Source organism: Podarcis cretensis (assembly GCF_951804945.1).
Source record: "Podarcis cretensis genome assembly, chromosome: 14".
NCBI classification, from domain to species: domain Eukaryota; kingdom Metazoa; phylum Chordata; class Lepidosauria; order Squamata; family Lacertidae; genus Podarcis; species Podarcis cretensis.
In genome coordinates this window covers 6,189,509-6,208,233 of record NC_137183.1, presented here as the reverse complement: position 1 = coordinate 6,208,233, position 18,725 = coordinate 6,189,509, and the positions used below count along the sequence as shown (strand labels likewise).

General features: G+C 50.5%; 1 protein-coding gene across 1 annotated transcript in view; it reads right to left on the bottom strand.

Annotated features, from left to right (window-relative positions):
• Positions 1-12,479, bottom strand: part of ALDH1A2 (aldehyde dehydrogenase 1 family member A2) — a 71,216-nt gene extending 58,737 nt beyond the window's left edge. Inside the window, exons 1-2 of the mRNA XM_079953350.1 lie at positions 12,402-12,479; positions 11,727-11,901 (exon numbers count right to left, since the gene is read on the bottom strand). Of these exons, the coding sequence (XP_079809476.1) occupies positions 11,727-11,843 (117 nt within the window). The 5' untranslated portion in view covers positions 11,844-11,901; positions 12,402-12,479. The remainder of the gene's footprint in view (positions 1-11,726; positions 11,902-12,401) is intronic.
• Between the last annotated feature and the right edge of the window lie 6,246 nt (positions 12,480-18,725).

The following is an 18,725-nucleotide window of genomic DNA, read 5'->3' as shown; positions in this document are numbered from 1 at the left end:
AGCAGACTCTTCTTATATTATTTTCTTCAGACGGGGCAACCAAAACTGTGCCTGCTATTCAAAATGCAGCAGCACCAGAGATTTCCTTTTTTAAGAAGGCATTATGAGACAATGCTGTTTTATTCTCAGTTCCTTTCCTAACTGTTCCCCATAGGATCACCTCTTCCATGATTAGAATTTCAACCTTTGTTGCAAAGAGGAAAGAAAAGAAATAAGACCAAGTGCCCACAAACGAATGAGGGGAGCTTGAAAGCATGGAAAAGAGTGATCTGGATTGTTTCACGCCAGAAAAAAACAGAAAGAGAGAGAGGGGAAGAGGGAGAGAAAGGAAGAGGGAGAGAGTTCTCCTGAAAGGCAGTGGATGGAGACAATTCCATGGCATCCCATTACGCCTGGCAATAAACTATGTAGGGAGGACAGGAATGGCTGGGGGAGGAATTCCGCCATTTCTCTCCACCAGGAATGTCTGCATCAAGAACTCCCTGCAAAGCAAATAGGCCTCTGGCTGTCAAATCTGAACCCTTTCCTGGACGGCTATAGGCTTCCAGATCTGCCCTGGTGGCATCTGAAATGTGGAGACCTTAGAGGAGAAGCCACCACAAGGGAGTCGGACAGGTAATTGCGGAAGGGAACCCCTCCCTCTGAAGGCAATTTTTTTTTTATTTAGAGCATCCTTCCCCAACCTGGGGCCCTCCAGAGATTTTGGACTCCCATCAGCCAGTTATTCAAAACATCTGGAGAGCACCAACAGGATGGAGAAAGCTGATGTACAGAATATCTCAAGGAACAACTGGTCATAGGAGAAGAGATTGCTAAAGTCAAGGTTTTCCCCACTCCAAAAAACGAAACAAAAAAAGTCAGTAGCAGCTGCAGAGATACAATTCGGTCCCCAGAATTGGATCAAGACATTGGTGTGATAGCAGCAAAGTCTGTAACCCTTCCTCTCTTCCTGTTTCATTTTCCTAATAAAAATATTTGTCCCCCTGCTGCTACTCTTTGCTCCACAAGACAAAATATGCAGGTTCCCCCCAAGGAAGGCTGAAGCAAAGCAGAGAGCAAGGGTGGCAGAGGGCAAGAACTTGTTCCTGTGTCCTTACCTGCTGAAGAATTAAAGAACCTATAAACACCATCATTTGAAAATACAGTGGAAACTCAGTTTTCAAGCGTTTCAGAAGCCGAACGCCAAAAACCCAGAAGTGAATGCTTCCATTTTCAAACATGCCTCAGAAGTCGAATGGCTTCCAAGGCGTGTTTCTCAATTTTCACCATTGAAGTTGCAGACAACCTTTTGCGCCTCAGTTGTCAAACGTTTCGGAAGTAAAATGGTCTTCCGGAACGGATTACGTTTGACAACCGAGGTTCCACTGTATCGTGGAATTGTACCAAAAAAGAATAACAAACAAAATGCAAAGTTAAAAACCAACCAACAGGAACAATATCCCACAATGCTACCCTGGAAAAGGCCTGGGCTATGATCCTGGGAGGGACGTGGGTGGCGCTGTGGGTTAAACCACAGAGCCAAGGACTTGCCGATCAGAAGGTCGGCGGTTCGAATCCACGCGATGGGGTGAGCTCCCATTGCTCGGTCCCTGCTCCTGCCAACCTAGCAGTTCGAAAGCATGTCAAAGTGCAAGTAGATAAATAGGTACCACTCTGGCGGGAAGGTAAACGGCGTTTTTGTGTGCTGCTCTGGTTCGCCAGAAGCAGCTTAGTCATACTGGCCACATGACCCGGAAGCTGTACGCCGGCTCCCTTGGCCAATAAAGCGAGATGAGCACTGCAACCCCAGAGTCAGTCACGACTGGACCTAATGGTCAGGGGTCACCTTTACCTTTTTATGATCCTGGGAAGAAGGGAGGTATAGAAAGGCAATAAATAAAAAAACTACTGAAAAACCCCAAATAGCTGGTGCCCCCCTTGTTCCCAGGGGGAGGGGGCTTTCTCTTAAAAAAAAAGTCCCCTCTGCTGTAAAACCACTGGTGGGACACTGAGGAGCCACAGCTCTGCAGCTGCTGCAGGTGATGAACAGGGTTCAAGGTGCAGAACAGGCCTGAAAGGCTGAAGATGGATTTGGGGGATCGGGGCCTCTGGGAAGGGAACTTGGAGGTGGCCCTGGAAACCCTCTTTCAACCCCCAGGCCTCACAACCCCTGGAGAGGCCCTGCCTCCAATGATTGCATACAAATGGAAGGAAGGGAGAAGAGATTCCTTGCAAGGTCTAGGCGAATGGAAGTCATTAATATCCCGAGGAAACTATAAATGTAAGCACATGCCTGATATTTATTGCTCATGAGAAAAATAAGCTTAGTAGTAATTCCACGCGCCTCCCCCCCCCCCCATGTTAATTTGCTGGAAATAAAGGCAATTAAAAGGCATCCTGTGTGATGCAAAACATTCTTGTCAAAGGCTGGTGATTCAAGCAGCTATCACAGGCGTGTATTTGTGTGTGTGAGTTAACTGCCAACATGTTAGAATGTCAGCCTTCTTGCAGCGGGGCCGGGCAGAACACAATGCGCTTGACTTACTGCACCCTGGGGTGCCGTGCGACGATGCAAGAGGGTGGATTTAATTTAAAAAGGAAGTACATTTGAAACTCCCTGCAAGGAGTTCGGAAATTAGAGTCCATAGAATCAGCAGGAAAGCGGGAGGGAACGGAGGTGCCTCTCCCCCCTCCCCACCTCCAGGGCCCTTTCAGGGGGCATTTCTGAAGCCAAATATAGGACAGAAACGGTGGGGTTGTGTAGGGAGATGCAAGAATCTCAAATGGGCTCTTTGAACAAAAGCTGATACCCCCAACCGCACTCAGAGAGAGGAAGAGAAAGAGAGGAAGAGATTGCGGTGGTGAGCCAGAACTAACACAGCTTAAAGGATGCTTAAATGCAGAGGGTAGGGCTGGGCTTTTTAAAACAAAAACAACGTAAAACACACTTCATACTAACTTTAAAAACCACCTTGAATGGCCAAACACATTCAGCTGCAAAGTGTACTGTCAAGAGCAGCCCTACAGTATTCTGGCATCGCTCAGAGCATCGTTTGTGTGGGGGCTCACCGGGACTCACCCTCAGCAGTGGTTTTGCACACCAAGGGCATTTCTGGGTTTTTGAGATGGGGCTCAGGCCCCTGCTGGCAAATTCAGGTGGTACAACTAGAGTGAGTTTGGAGTTCCGCCACAACAGATCTGCTTCCAAAGCAACAACCACACACCCTCCATAGTCTACTTGCAGTAAGGAAAGTGATGGGGAAATGCACTGTGTGGGATAACAACTGTTTGATGCAGCACTGTACAGCCATCTCACAAACAAACCAGAACAAATGCCAACCTTTGTGAAAACAAACCAGGGCGGATGCTCTGACTTCCATCAGGCCCCGTCAGCAGAGAGGAGGGGAACTGTAGTCCAGAACCTTGCTTATGCTTGGCATAAATGGACCTTTTTTGGAAGAGCATCAGAAGAACCAATGCTGGATCAGATCAAAGCTTCATCCACTCCAGCACCCAACAGCAAGAAGCCTCCAGGAAGTCCACCGGCAGGGCATGAAGACAAATGGCTCTCCTTCCATGGCTCTCTCCTGCCAGTAATACACACACAGTATTTTGCAGCATGTGGCCTCTGATAGTGCCGTCTCCTGACAAGCAGCCGCTGATGGCCTTCTCCCCTTCTTCTGTGAATTTGCCTAAGTTCACAGTGAGATCCATCAATGAATGATACATTGTCTTGTGTGAAGAACTTCTTTCTCCATGAATCTACTCCCCATCAGTGGCACTGGGTGACTATGAATTGTGGGGGATAAAAATCCCTCTCTACCCATTCTTTCCTCATTCTGTGAGCCTCTACCCCCCCCCCATGTGATGCAACCCTCATTCACTCAGCCGCCCTTAAGAGCACCCAGGCTTTGTCTGCAGGTAGGACTGCCTCAACCCAGCATTCACCATTACGAGAAGCAGAGGCAGAAGCCACAGGTTCATGTAAGAATTGTCTTTCTGGTCATGTTGGTGCCCCATCTAGCCCAGTGTCCTGTTCTCACAGTGGCCAGTCAATGGCCATACAAAGCCCACCAGGATCAGAGCACAACTACCACAACTCCTTCCTGCAGTTTCCAGCAAGTAACATTCAGAAGCATTATAGCTTCCAGCAGTGGAAGTAGAACGTAGTTCTGGGTCCAAAAAATCTGAAGGGACACCATAGTGGAGAAAGCTGACCTGTCACTTCTGAACGACTGTCCCGTGCCTGTTTTCTTGGAAGAAAGTCCCATTGTGTTCAGTGGGGCTTACTCCCAGGTAAATGTAGGATTGCAGCCTAGGAGTAATTGCATCTCAGGGGTACCTTGAGCTTGGGCAAAGCCATCAACACCTTGACATTGCAACTTAGCACACACACACTTTGACAGGGGAGGGGAGAAGGGGACACCCCACACTCCCATCTCCCCCCTCCCCTCAGACTTTCTGCCTACACTGCAGACCACACTAGCCCATTTGACCACTGGTTTGTGCTTACAATCCTGCCAGCTCCCCTCAAAGTGTTTATATGGAGTTTATACAGCTGGAAGCAAGACAGAAAGGAGGAAATCGTGGCTGGTGCATCTCCCTTCCTGCACAGGGGCCGATGGGTGTATCAACAGCCTTGTCTTCCATTCATAACACCACTTTGTCTTCCTACCGAGCTGTTTATCTGAGGGTTTAATCACAGAGCTCTCCCAGGCCCAACAAGCAGGGGGACACAACTCTAAACAGAGGCAAAAAAGGATGCAGTCACCACACCTCTCAGGTCTTGCTTCTCCATCCCAGGGACATAGCCAATTGGCAGGACAATGCAATTGTTCTTTATTTCACTTTTCAGTATACATATGCTAAGTCTCCTGAGAGATAAGCCACTTCTAAAAGGCTGCCTAAAGCTGGGCCTGCAAAATCTGTGTCAAACAGAATTTGTTTCCTGCAAAAATAAAAATATTTTTAAAAAATTCTATTCATTTTAATTTTAAATTCCTTCAAAGCACATGGTTGTCATTTTACATGGTTTGGGAGGATTATAAGAACATCAGAGAAGCCTGGCTGATGCTGGGTGTCACTGAAGGTCCATCTAATTCAGGGCCCTTACTTCCCCCAGGGGGCCAACCAGATACCTCCAGGAAGTCCAGAAGCAGAGTGTGAGGATGTCACTTCTCTCAATGTCATTCTCCCAAAACCCATATTCAGTGTTAGACTGCCTTTGAATATGGAGCTTGCACAGAACAATCCTGGATAGTCACGACTTAGATGAATCCTCCATGAATGTCTCAATATTTAAGAGACAGCTTGCTCTTTAGGATGATTAAAATGAGGCTGGCTTCTATCCAAAAGTGGAGTTCAAAGAAAGTGAAGGGAATCTCCTGGGACAGGTAGGTATGCTTCTATCCTCCTCAGTCATATTCATGGTCCAGTAGGGATGAACCACCCAGCCTTGGGGAAAACCCCAAATCAGTCCCAGGAATACTTTGGAACTCCTGGTTCATGTACAACTACAAGGAATCGCAGAGTTGTGCCCCTTCAGCAGCACTGCAAAAGACTTTGAGCTGCAGAAGATCACTGCTGCCTCAAGGAACTGGCTCTTTTGTGAGGTCGGGCCTGAGTATGGTGCATCCCCAATTCCCCACAACCTTACACAGGAATGCCAACTTGAATAAAATATGGGGGGGCAGGTAAGCCCTGCCCCACATAATTGATCACGAGGCGCAGCGTGCACACACCATTTGGAGGGCAATGGCCATCAAGTGGGGGGGGGAAAGCCCCCTCAAATATTTTATGGGTGGGTAAAGGGACCTTGAGGGACGCAGGTGGCGCTGTGGGTTAAAGCCTCAGCGCCTAGGGCTTGCCGATCGAAAGGTCGGCGGTTCGAATCCCTGCGGCGGGGTGCGCTCCCGCTGCTCGGTCCCAGCGCCTGCCAACCTAGCAGTTCGAAAGCACCTCCGGGTGCAAGTAGATAAATAGGGACCGCTTACCAGCGGGAAGGTAAACGGTGTTTCCGTGTGTGGCTCTGGCTCGCCAGAGCAGCGATGTCACGCTGGCCACGTGACCCGGAAGTGTCTCCGGACAGCGCTGGCCCCTGGCCTCTTAAGTGAGATGGGCGCACAACCCCAGAGTCTGTCAAGACTGGCCCGTACGGGCAGGGGTACCTTTACCTTTACCTAAAGGGACCTTGACCCCTAGGAGTTGGTTCCCATGATCCTACACCTGAATCTCTTTCTGCTGGTATCATAAGCTTCAAGGCATTACTTGGAAGTAACTCATTCTTTCTTATTTCTTTGAATATGAGCGCACACACATCCTAGTAGCCTAACCTTAAGCACACCTGCATGGAAGCGAGATCCTTGGGATTTGCTTCTAAGGAAATGTGTCCAGTTACAAGCCCCCAGGTGAAGCAAGTAAGAATACTGACAAGGAGCACAATGTGGTGCAGAGTTGCCTCCCCCCCCCCCAACACCAGGGAGTCCAAGAGGATTCTCCCAACATCCCTTAGCTGCCCCTTAAGGAACAGAGCAGGGGTCAGCAAACTTTTTCAGCAGGGGTCTGGTCCACTGTCCCTCAGACCTTGTGGGGGGCCAGACTATATTGGGGGGGGGGGGGTTATGCAAGAGCACCATGAGCCCAAGTGGTGGCTTACCTGTGTCTTGCGAGCAGCAGGGGCTAGCAGTGGCGGCAGAGGGACAATGAGCAGCGTGCAAAAGGGCTCCAGAGAGGGGCTGCTTAAAATGGCAGCCGCTGCTGCTGCTGCTGGCACCAAAAAAAGCCCAGCCCCTTCCTCCTCTAGGCAGGGCGAGGTGAAGCCAGGAGGAGGGAGGGAGGAGGCACTGGCACCACCGTGTAAGGGAGAGGGAAAGAACACGCTTGCTGGCGATCCACGCAGTGATTTCCGGGACTGTCCGCAGGCCAGATCCAGAAGGCAATTGGGCCTGATCCGGCCCACGAACCTTAGTTTGCCGACCCATGGAATAGAGTGATGCACACAAGCCCCTCTGGAGTAGGCAATCAACCCGCTCACTGTCAACATCTCTGCATTACTTGGATTGAGCTTCTGTTAAACTGCCCTTGTCCAGGTAAATTTCATTTTTCATTATGGTATTTCCCCTAAAGGATAACGGTTCAAGCTACACACAAGAGGAAGAATGTGCAGCTGTGATACACAAGCAAGCAGCCTTTGCAATACATCCTGGTGCTTCCGAGCCTCAACATCAGCCAACAATTCTCCCAACAAACTGGTCCACCTCCTGATGTTTGAAAGATTTATGAGTCACTCAGTGAATATTGCTGTCTTTCACTGCACAATTTAACATGCTGGATTTATTTAATGCAGACCTCTCAGCAATGTAAACAGCTTGTAGATCTAGCAAAATATTTCCTGAACCTTTCCCTACACCCCGCACCCCATCTCAGACTCCGCAGGGTGGCTTCGGATGTTACAAGGAAACACACAAAGGCAAGCTGCCTCCACATTCAGTTCCTGAGCATCTGGAGGCAAATTCGTGCATCTCCTCTGATGGCCAGATGCACCAGCCTTCCCTGTATTTTTAACAGATGAAAGAAGGAGTGCCTCTTCATCACGCACAATGCAGAATTAGCACATGAAACTTGCTGTCATAAGAAGCAGCGAAGGTTGCTAGTACAGGTGGCCGCTGCACAGATGGAGAACCTGTGGCCCTCCAGATGTGACTGGACTCCAACTCCCATCAGCCAGGCCAATGACCAGGGATGGTGATGGGACTGTAAGTCCAGCAACATCTGGAGGGCCATTGACAGCTGTTGTTGGACTACAACTCCCATCATCCCTGACCACTGTTCCTACTAGCTTGGGATTATGGAAGTCGTAGTCCAGGTACAGCTGGACTACAGACACCCAGATCTGAGAAACATTGAGGAGCTCTGTTCCTGGTGGAGGCTGGTCCAGCGCGGCTAGTGGGGGACAGCCCTACCAATTTTAGTCTGTCCTTGGCCAGTCCCCCCCACCTGACTGGAATTGCTTCTTTGCCAGTCACCCTCAGAAGTCAAGAGCTTCCTCAACACACTCAGCCACCATCTGATTCTAACCTTCAGCTCTTATTTTCTGATTCCAATCAGGCTCTGTTTTTAAAGAAGTCTTATGTCTGGACGCGGGTGGCGCTGTGGGTTAAACCACAGAGCCTAGGACTTGCTGATCGGAAGGTCAGCAGTTCGAATCCCTGCAATGGGGTGAGCTCCCGTTGCTCGGTCCCTGCTCCTGCCAACTTAGCAGTTCGAAAGCACGTCAAAGTGCAAGTAGATAAATAGGTACCACTCCGGCGGGAAGGGAAACGGCATTTCTGTGCGCTGCTCTGGCTCGCCAGAAGCGACTTAGTCATGCTGGCCACATGACCCAGAAGCTGTGCACCGGCTCCCTCGGCCAATAAAGCGAGATGAGCGCCGCAACCCCAGAGTCGGCCACGACTGGACCTAATGGTCAGGGGTCCCTTTACCTTTACCTATGTCTGGTAGGGTGTAGAAGTCTTACTACTCTGGGAGAAGGAGTGTCTCTGGTGAAGGATACATCATGCTCCTTCTGTGGTTGTTGGTCCACCTTTGGCCCTCACCCTGCACTCAGCGCTCATCTGAGCATGCTTGCAATAGTTTAATGTGTTTAAGGGCTTCCATTGAGCAACATCACCCCATTCAGTGATGGGGTCAGTCTATAATGCATCTGGGTGCCCCAGGTGCAAAACAAACAAACAACCAGCCCCCCCCCCCCACTAATGAACCCAGAATGCTTTCCTCCAACCCCTTTCTCCCGGGCAAGCCCCCCTGAAGGTGCGCGGGGGCACAGCAGCACTCTTGCGCAACTCTCATTCATTTCCAGGCTTGCGCGCAAAAGAACTTCCCGGTGGATTGTGCGCCCCAGGGGGACAGGTCTCCGCAACTCCTAAACGAGGCTCGAAATTTCACGCCTCAAGTGTCCCCCCTCGTTCCGCCACTGCGTGCAAGTCACAGACACAACTGCGGCGCCCTTTCCACCGAGACTCAGGATTGCAAGAGCCGCGCAACATCCACAAACTGGAACGGTTGCGCCGAATTCCAGGCAAGAGAAGGAAATCCCGCTGGGCGCTCAGGGAACAGCGCTGCTGTAACTTTTGAGATGCTCGAGGTTACAAGTGATTCCCCCCCCCCCCCCGCTCCCCTTCCCCTTCTGGAGGCGATTTGTTCCCTTTTGTTTACAGGAGTTGTCACTTGAGAGAGACATAAAAGTGACCCCACCGGCTGAGAGAATCCAGCGCAGGGCCGTCATTTTCTATCTCCTTGTTTTTCTTTGCAATAAGTGGGAAAGTGGATCCTGGATAAAAGTCTGGCCAGAGCCACGACACCCAATTAAAGGCTTCAATTAGCAATAAATCACTTGCCTGGCCTGCCGAGAGAGAGGGCGGCAGTGGGGGAGAGAGACCGGAGAAAAACGGAGCGAGAAAAACAGAGACGGGTGTACGAAACTAAGATCCCCCCCTCTCTCACACACACACACCATATTTTCATTTGCAAAGGCAACCTTTTATTTCCATTTCTCGATGCACTGTATTTTTTATAGAAATGTGGGATAAAAAACAAGGACTTACTACTGATATACACCATCATTGTGCATGGATTTTTGCAGAGTAACACAGTTCCACGCAGGTAAAGTATTTTTACGAGTGCCACAGCCACTCAATACTTCAGATCAACATGAATTTTGGGACGTGTGAGGGAGGTGACTCCTTGTGACTCCTTAATCCTTGTGACTCCTTAATCCCAGCCCGTCGTCGCCCCCGCTTCTACTTGGGGCGCAAGTTTCTGGTCCTCAAGAATCTGCTCTGGTCTCTCTCGCGTTCGGTGCATATCTTCTTGCCGAGGCGACGGTGTGACCCAAAAATATTTTGGGACTAATTGTATGCTACTAAGACAAGCTGCCGTGAGACAGATTTTTTTTTTCATATTTCTACATATCCATATTTAATCTAGATCACCTTTCTTTCTCTTTTTATAAATAATATCAAGACTTTGGTAGGATCCAGCCCAAGTTAAGCGCTATTAGATCTCACTGATTTCAGCTGGAAAACGAAGCAAGATGCTGAGCCATCACAATGGATGTAAAGATGATTAGCTATAGATTGTTACAGCACAATTCATACAGTATTTTTTTTTTTACTCAGAAGTAAGTTCCATTGAGCTCAATGGGGCTTACCCCGTGCTAGGAAGTGTATGTAGGATTGCAGCCTCTGCGCATAAAACCACGAGTATTGTGATTACGAACCAGCTACGCTTCTGCACATTCCTTCGATTTCAACGGGAAGAGTCAGCGACGGGCTTCATTATCTCCCACTGAAATCAAGGAGGCTTGAAAGTGCTTAATTTGACTGGATCGCACCCCCAGTAATCCTAGCACTATAGACAAATAATCCTTACATTGTTAAGAGCAGTTAAATGCCAGGTAAGTGAACCGGCACAAGGCATTCGAGACTCACATTTATTTTATTTTTATTTTATTTTTATTTTATATTTGTTTTTATTTGAAAATAGGTGGTTTATTCGAATGATCAGCAAGTCCTTATGTGGCTATTGTATTTCGGATTTAAGAAAAAACAGGGAGAGGCAGCAAATTCATGATGAAATTTGGGAATAGAACACATTCGTGATGAAACATTCTGGGAACAGAATGAATCTTTAACAAAGATTTATCATGTATGTTTGCATCAATGAGGTTTCTTGTTAATCGGCATTGCGTGACCTTCAGGACAATATTGGCTTTAAATAGAAGTGCCGCCTTTTTACAAGCCTGAAGCGTCTAATGTCCCTTTCAAAGGATGAAGAATGTCCGCGCTTGGGACCTGATCCATGCCCAAATTCTCCTGCAATGACTGCTCACTGAATTGCACGCTCTCGCGCTCTCGCGCAATTCCCCTTTAACCTCAGTGGGGCTTGTGCAAATGGTCTTGCATCCCACGGGATCATGTCCAGTGTGCTTAATAATACAAACAGGCATTCACAACCAGAAGACGGACCAAAGGCATCACACTTCCTGTCGAAATTGCGTTTTGGAATAACTGTATTCTGAACACACATACGCTAAAAGCCTTGCAGATCTGTATCAACTGTAAATATAGGAAAGCTCTGCACACCTTAGCCCGCAGAATAAGCCATCAACCCTGGGCACTTGGTGATGTGGATAAGCAAATAATTTTCTTGCCAAGTTGCCTGTATTCGAGATGGTTATTTGTCTAGGAAGGAAATCAGCAAACGATTCCCTCCTTCCAAAGTTACAACAACTTGGCTTGGTGACATCTGCGGCAGGAATTGTTAAGGAAGAGTCCCAGGAGCGAAAGACACCAGTTTTTAGAACAGCAAAACAGAACATGATTCTCATCATCTTCCAATAGGCTAAAACAAGATTTGTACAATCGCGCCCTCCAGCAATCTTCAGGAGCTCAAGTCTGTGCGGAGAAACCCTTTTCCCAGAAAGAAAGAAAGAAAGAAAAAACTGATCGAAAGAGTTAAAATGATGCCAGGCAAACTGGAAAGGGCAAGATATTTTTTCTTATCCTATGGACTTTCTTTCACATATAGCCACCCATCTACTGGCATCCAGCACCTGAAAACGCACCTCTTTCTGGCTTTTGTGTTTGTGTGTTTTTGAAGAGAAGTGTCCGAGTGAAGCGGTTTTGGGTCAGCTCAGAAAAAGAGAAGCCCGTGCTCCTCTGGCAGGGAAGAGCAGACAGGTGACTTACCTTGGTGTACTTGATCTCCAGGTTGAGGGTGGGAGACGGGAGCAAATGCAGAGAAGCCATCAGAGCCGCCGGGTCCGCCTTCAGCCCACCTGGCATCTCAATTTTGCTGGAGGTCATCGTCTCGGGAGCCTTCTCCTCCTTGCCCGACGGGGCGACTGTCTCCCTAAGTCTGTGGCTTGAAATAGGTATGGAGAGAGGGGCGTGTGTGTGTGTGTTTATGTGTGTATTTTCTCCCCTCTTCCCCCAACCCAGCGCTGGAGATTTGGAGGCTGCTGCCGTCTTCGGTATATAAGCAGGTGTCAAGGCAACCTCTCCTTATTGGACGGGAGGGCAGGGCCAAGGAGGCAGGACGACCTCCAAGGAGGATGGGAGCATCCAGAGCCTCTCCACCCCAAGCCCTGCAGAGGCGTCGAGGAGAGGCAACAGGTCCTCCCTGGCTGGCCGTCAAGTCCAGCCACCCGCTCCCCCCTTGAGCTTCATCCCATCAACTGGGCACCAGCAGGAACTGATAACTCCCTTTGCTCACCCGGGAAAGAGGCTTTGCCTGAATCCTTCTTCCCCCTTTTGCTGATAAGCAGAGGCGGGAGAAGAGGGTCCAAGGCGAGGCTGGCGGGGCGGGGGGAAGAGAAGCAATTACGGAGGGTTTCCCTGGGATAATTAAAGAGGAATTAGCACCTTGGTCTTAGATGCAGCCCAGCGGAAATCCGACGAGGGGGCTTTCTGGGCAGAGGCTCCAGGAGGGAAGAAGGGGACTCACTCCTCCAGCAGCCCAGAAGGAATTTGGGAATCTAATTAGAAACTCTCTGCAAAGGGAGGGAGGAAAAGGAGCCATAAACATGTCAGACCCAGAAACGCGCTCCGCCCCCCTCTCTCTTGGGGGCGCAGGCACGGAGCCTCAGCCCAGGTGGGAGCGATGCGAGGATCTGGGGAAGCCAGGGTGTCCCCAAGCCACTTCAGCCATGGATGGCAGAGGGGCGGGGGTTAGAGAAGCAGCCGCAGGCAGCATCCACACTATTCATTTAAAGCGCTCTGATACCACAATGAACAGTCAAGGATCGTGAGAACTGTAGCTTGCTATGCAGTGGCGTAGCTTGGGTTGTCAGCACCCGGGGCAAGGCAAGTAATTTGCGCCCCCTAACCCATGGATTTGCACCCCCTAACCCTAACCCCCAGATGTTGCGCCCGGTGCGGCCGGCCCCCCTGCACCCCCCACGCTACGCCACTGTTGCTATGGGTGCTGAGAGTTGTTGAGAGACCCCTGTTCCCCTCACAGTAGGCGTACCAACTTGAATAAAATATTGGGGGCCCACGTAAGCCCCACCCTACATAACGTGGCACACACCCACACCGTTTGAATGGCAATGCCCATAAACTTTGGGGGGCCTGGCCCCTCAAATATTTTATTGGGGGCTCCGAAATGACCTTGGCTCCTATGCCTCCCAGAGCTGACGCGGCTGAGGCGTGACTGACAGCACCTGTTTTGAAGACCAGTTCAGGGATTGCAGAAGAAGATCCAAAGAGGGGCAGAACGCCCCCTCCCCCTCCCCCCAAAAACACCCTTTGTTGTTGAGGGGCTGTTTTATTCCGCGTTTGGCAGATCGGTTTTTTTGTTTTTGTTTTAATTGGAAACTTATTTCAGTTTCAAAAGTGAGAAACGTCACGGAGAACGGGGCGGGGGGGACGGGGACCCAACCTTCGCATTCAATCGGGCTTCTGATCGCCAGGGAGGAGAAAGAGAGGAGTCGGAGGGACTCATCCTGACACATCCGCGCGCGCGCCCTTGGAAGGAAGTGGGTTTGAAGTTCTTCTGCAGGAGTCTCGCTTGTAGAGCTCATTGGCCGATACCCGGCACAGATCACTGCTAGTAGTAGTAGCAGTGAGTAGTAAGGAATGAGATAGGTTTTAGGTTATGCTATGCTTCGAATAGGTTGTGTTATATTCTGGATTATGTATGTTTTAATAGATTATGTCTGAATAGGATGAGAGTGTTGGAGATACGTGCAAATGTGTATGTGAATCCGGTCTTGGGTGTTTGATTTTCGTTGTTGTGTATACTGTGTATATATGGACAATGACAATAAATTTATCTATCTATCTATCTAATCTATCTATCTATCTATCTATCTATCTATCTATCTATCTATCTATCATAGACTGATAGAATTGTAGAATTGGACAAGGGGTCGCAGGGCTCATCTAATGCAACCCCTGTCCTTAAGCCCCATCCGCAGACCCGCGTTCCTTTGTGACTCTAAGCCTTGGCCCAAGGGAGCCACCCGAGGACCACCACCCTTTCATTGCTGGGTGACTTTCACAAAGGGACCAAAAGACTCAAGGGCCCCAGATGCCCACTCCATCGCACCTGGCACCATCCGTGTAAAACACTGGTGGGCATGGGCGTGCCCGGGGGCGAGCAGGGGGCAGCTGGCCCCTAAATCAAGTAAATCAATTTTTAAAAAACTTAACTGAGGACGTGACCACCCCTAGCATAAAGCCTGACCCCGCAACATACGCCCAGGCTTGTAGGCCACTTTAAGAGTCTTGCCTCCCTGCCCCCAGAGAACCCGGGGAACTGTGGTTTATGCAGGGTGCGTTGTTAAATCTTCAACGAACTACAGTTCCCAGGGTTCTTTGAGAGGGGAGCCAAGACTCTTAAAGAGGCGCAAGGGGACTTTAAATGGATGGCGTGGCTGGGAGAAACTCTCCACTAAGAAGAGAAGTCAGGAGTCCAGTTAGCCACAAAAGACAGGGGTCGTCAGTTCTGCTCCCCTTACCCAATGGATCCGTGCAAGGCTCTGGTCGGACAGCGAGGGCGGATCCCGCTTCCTCGGGGCAAGGCCCATTGAGTCAGGCATGGCCAAACTTGGCCCGCCAGATGTTTCGGGACTACAGTTCCCATCATCCCTGACCACTGGGCCTGTTAGCTAGGGATGATGGGAGTTGTAGTCCCAAAACATCTGGAGGGCCGAGTTTGGCCATGCCTGCAGTCCTTCCTCTGAGTAGGCCTGGCAAGGAATAGGTTTGCCAGGAAAACTCGCTTGGTATGAAACGAGACGTTCTCAGGGAGAAGCCCTTTTGCCTCCTCTGCTCGGGCGGCAGCGCTTGGCATTTGGGCCACGATCCAGAGGGAAGCAGCACCCCCACCCCCGCCGGATACTCCGGCCCAAGGGAAGAGTTCGTCGGTCCCGCGAAGTTCGAGGGGAGAGAATTGGGGGTTGCAGGGGGGGGCCAGCCGCACCGGCCGCAACATGGGGGGGGGGGCGCTCGCACTCGCAGCTCTCTGCCCCTACCTGGCTCACTCAGGGTTAGGGGGCGCAAATTACTTGCCTTGCCCCGGGAGCTGACAACCCACGCTACGCCACTGTGAAATGGACCGGACTTGGAAGGGCGGCCCTCTCCATCCCGGCTTCGACAGCTCTGTCCGTTTCAGGCGCTGCTGGACCCCAGCGCTCGTCACCCCGAGACCCCTGCCATGCGCGTGACCTGGGCGGCCACTTGGGGCCCCCTCGCTCTGCGGGTTCCCAAGGAAGCAAGCCCGGTTGCGATCCTCGAAGGCAGCGAGGGGGACCCGCGGAGTGGGGGCTCCGGAGGCGGCCGATGCTTTAGATCTCTATCTGTCTGTCTGTCTGTCTGTCTGCGTGTCTCTCTCTCTTTCTCAGTGTGTCCATAAATCCATTCTAGATGCAGAGAAAGTTTCATGATCCGCGCAAGAGTCACCTGCTAAGCTTTCTTGAATCCAGTGACAGCAAACGCCCGTTGGACCAGCCTCCCAACATGATGTCCGGGGAGGGAGACCCGGAGCGGGCGCCCCCCACCACGCATAGCACCTCCGACCACTGGGCCTGCTGGCTGAGGGGCGACCCCAGAAGCGCAGGGAAGGAAAGGCTCCGCTCTGCTGGCAGGTTGCTGGCCAGGCAGGAGCCTCTGAAGCCACTCCTGCCGGGAGGGGCGCGGGGGGAGACCAGGGGGCGCACGGGCCACAGGGACTCTTTGCTCGCGCTACTTTGACAGCCCCAACTCCGCCTTGACTTAACTCCCTGCTCCGCACCTGTCCGGAGCCCTGGTCTCGCCTGCAGCGTTTGATTGCATAGCTCCGGGGCTCGTGCAGAAGGCCGCCTTGGCTGGGCGCAGCAGGGCACCCCCGCGGCTGCTTTTTGTGCAGCTTGGATGGCGGCAGGAGGGCAGCTCGCTGCCTCAGACTGAGCCTGGAGGGCGCCGCGCTGGGGTGATGCCCAGCCCAAGATCACCTTCCCCAGCAGAGGCAGCATCTCCCGTGTGTTTGCTCCCATCTGCTGGGCCAAGCGGGGAACTGCCACAGCCAGCACGGCTCCTTCTGCACTTGCTCCCGGTGTAGTACAGAATCAGGTTTAAGGTGCTGGTTTTAACCTTTAAAGCCCTATACGGCCTAGGACCCTCGTACCTACGGGACCATCTCTCGTGGTACGCCCTACAGAGGACCTTAAAGTAAAGGTCAAGGGACCCCTGACCTTTAGGTCCAGTCGTGACCGACTCTGGGGTTGCGGCGCTCATCTCGCTTTACTGGCCAAGGGAGCCGGCGTACAGCTTCCAGGTCATGTGGCCAGCATGTCTAAGCTGCTTCTGGCGAACCAGAGCAGCGCACGGAAACGGCGTTTACCTTCCCGCTGGAGCGGTACCTATTTATCTAGTTGCACTTTGTGCTTTCGAACTGCTAGGTTGGCAGGGGCAGGGACCGAGCAACGGGAGCTCACCCCGTCGCGGGGATTCAAACCGCTGACCTTCTGATCGGCAAGTCCTAGGCTCTGTGGTTTAACCCACAGCGCCACCCATGTCCCTTTACAGAGGATCTTACGGTCTTCAAATAAAAACATCTTGGAGATCCCAGGCGACAGAGAGGTTAGGCTGGCCTCAACCAGAGCCAGGGCTTTTTCGGCCGTGGCCCCAGTCTGGTGGAATGCTCTGTCCCAAGAGACTAGGGCCCTGTGGGACTTGACATCTTTCCGCAGGGCCTGCAAGACAGAGCTGTTCCACCAGGCCTTTGGCCAAGGCACAGTCTGACCCCCTCCTTCTGTATAATCCTCATAGCACTCTAGCCCAATGGTTGTCATTAATTTGATTCTGCATTGATTTTAGAATGAATTGATTTTAGAATGTATTTCAATTAATTGATTGTGATTTTATGTAAACTGTGTTATTTTTACTGTTGTTAGCTGCTCTGAGCCCGGCTTCGGCTGGGGAGGGCGGGATATAAATAAAATTTATTATTATTATTATTATTCCACTGGGAATAGTAATAGTATCCTTTCTTTTTTAACATTTTGAAAGGAAAGTAATCAAGCTCGGGTTTTGTTTTGCTTTTAAACTTCCCCCAAAGAATCCAGGGACTACCCCGAAGTCTAACGCCTCACAGAGCTGCAATTCCCAGCCCTCTAAGCAAACTACAGTTCCCAGGCTGCCCACCGCACCATGCTTCAAATTAATACTTCTGTGGTTGGCTTGCAAACTTAAGCAGTAGCACAGACCTCTCCTTTTATTGCATTGTAGCCAAAGGACAAAGGTTGCAAGATCTCAGAGCTGGACTAAAAAATCACTTTTCATTTTTTAGGTCCCTCCGCAGAGATTTTGCAAGAAGTGATCCACGCCCTGTGCATGCTTACTCAGAAGTAAGGGCTGTAGCTCAGTGGCAGAGCATCTGCTTTGCCTCCAGAAGGTCCCAGTTTCAATCCCAGGCTTCTCCAGATACAACTGGGAGAGAGACCCCGCCTGAAACCTCAACAACTGCTGCCAGTCCGTGTAGGCAATACTGAACTAGATGGCTCAATGTTCTGACAGTTTCCCATATTCCTATGTCCTGTTTCCCTTAGTAACTCCTACTGAGTTCAGTGGGGCCTGCTCTTAAATCTGCCTGCTTCAGCATGTAGCCCCAAAGAGAAGGAAGAAATCGGTGCAGAAACTAAATGTGATTAGGCCAAAGAGTCTATGTTTGAACACGTTTTGGGGCATTTGTAAGCAACCTTTTGCGAACGGAAACATTCCTTCCAAGAATTCATGTTCTCTTGTTCCAAAGGGAGCTGCAGCTCCGGCGTTGTAAGAAGGACCAGCTGTCAGCAGCAGGAGCACATTAAATCTGCTCAATTAAACTTCATGAGCCTCCATGCTGTTAGGAGGGAGGCTGTTGATGCCTTCCTTCACTCGAGACAGCACACACGCTCATAGGCAGCGGAGGACAAGGCTGCTCTGAACCCTGCAGAGATTGGCCTCAGCCGCCGGAAGAGGAGATGACCTCAAATCCTGCCAGTTTCACCTTTTGCAGAGGAGGTGTGAGAATCGCTCTGCAGCACAAATCTTGACAAATCAAATCACTGTTCGAACTTCTGAATCTTTGCAGGGCCTTCTCCAAGGAAACCCAAAGAGAAGGAACCAGAGATGTCAGCAAGAGGCTCGAAAACTTTCCTAATCACCAGTCCAAGAAATACGTGTGTGGGGGGGTAATAGGTGCACCCTAGATTATTATTACTAAATCTATATCCCACCCTTCCTCCCAAAGGAGCCCAGGGTGGCAACCAATTGATAAAAACAATACAAATGCCATTAAAACAATCTAGAAATAATTCTAGCACAGATGCAGACTGGGAAAGATCTCAGCTTGAATGGCTTGCTGGAAAAGGAAGGTATTCAGTAGTTACTGAAAAGAGACCAGCGTTGTCTAATATTCAAGGGGTGGTAATTCCAGAAGGCAGGTGCCACAGCACTAAAGGGCCAATTCCTAGATTGTGCAGAATGGACCTCCCAAGAAGAAGTTCTCTGCAGGACACGGTCATCAACTGCATATTTTAAAGGGTGAGACAAATTTTCAGGTATCCTGGACCCAAGATGTATGGGCCTTTATACACCAAAACCAACGACTTGAACTTGGCCCAGTAGCTAATGTCAGCCTCCAGATTATCACAAGATTACACACTGCTCCACACCTACCCACACTCCTTTCGGTGCTTGAACAAACATGTTGACGTTGGCCTG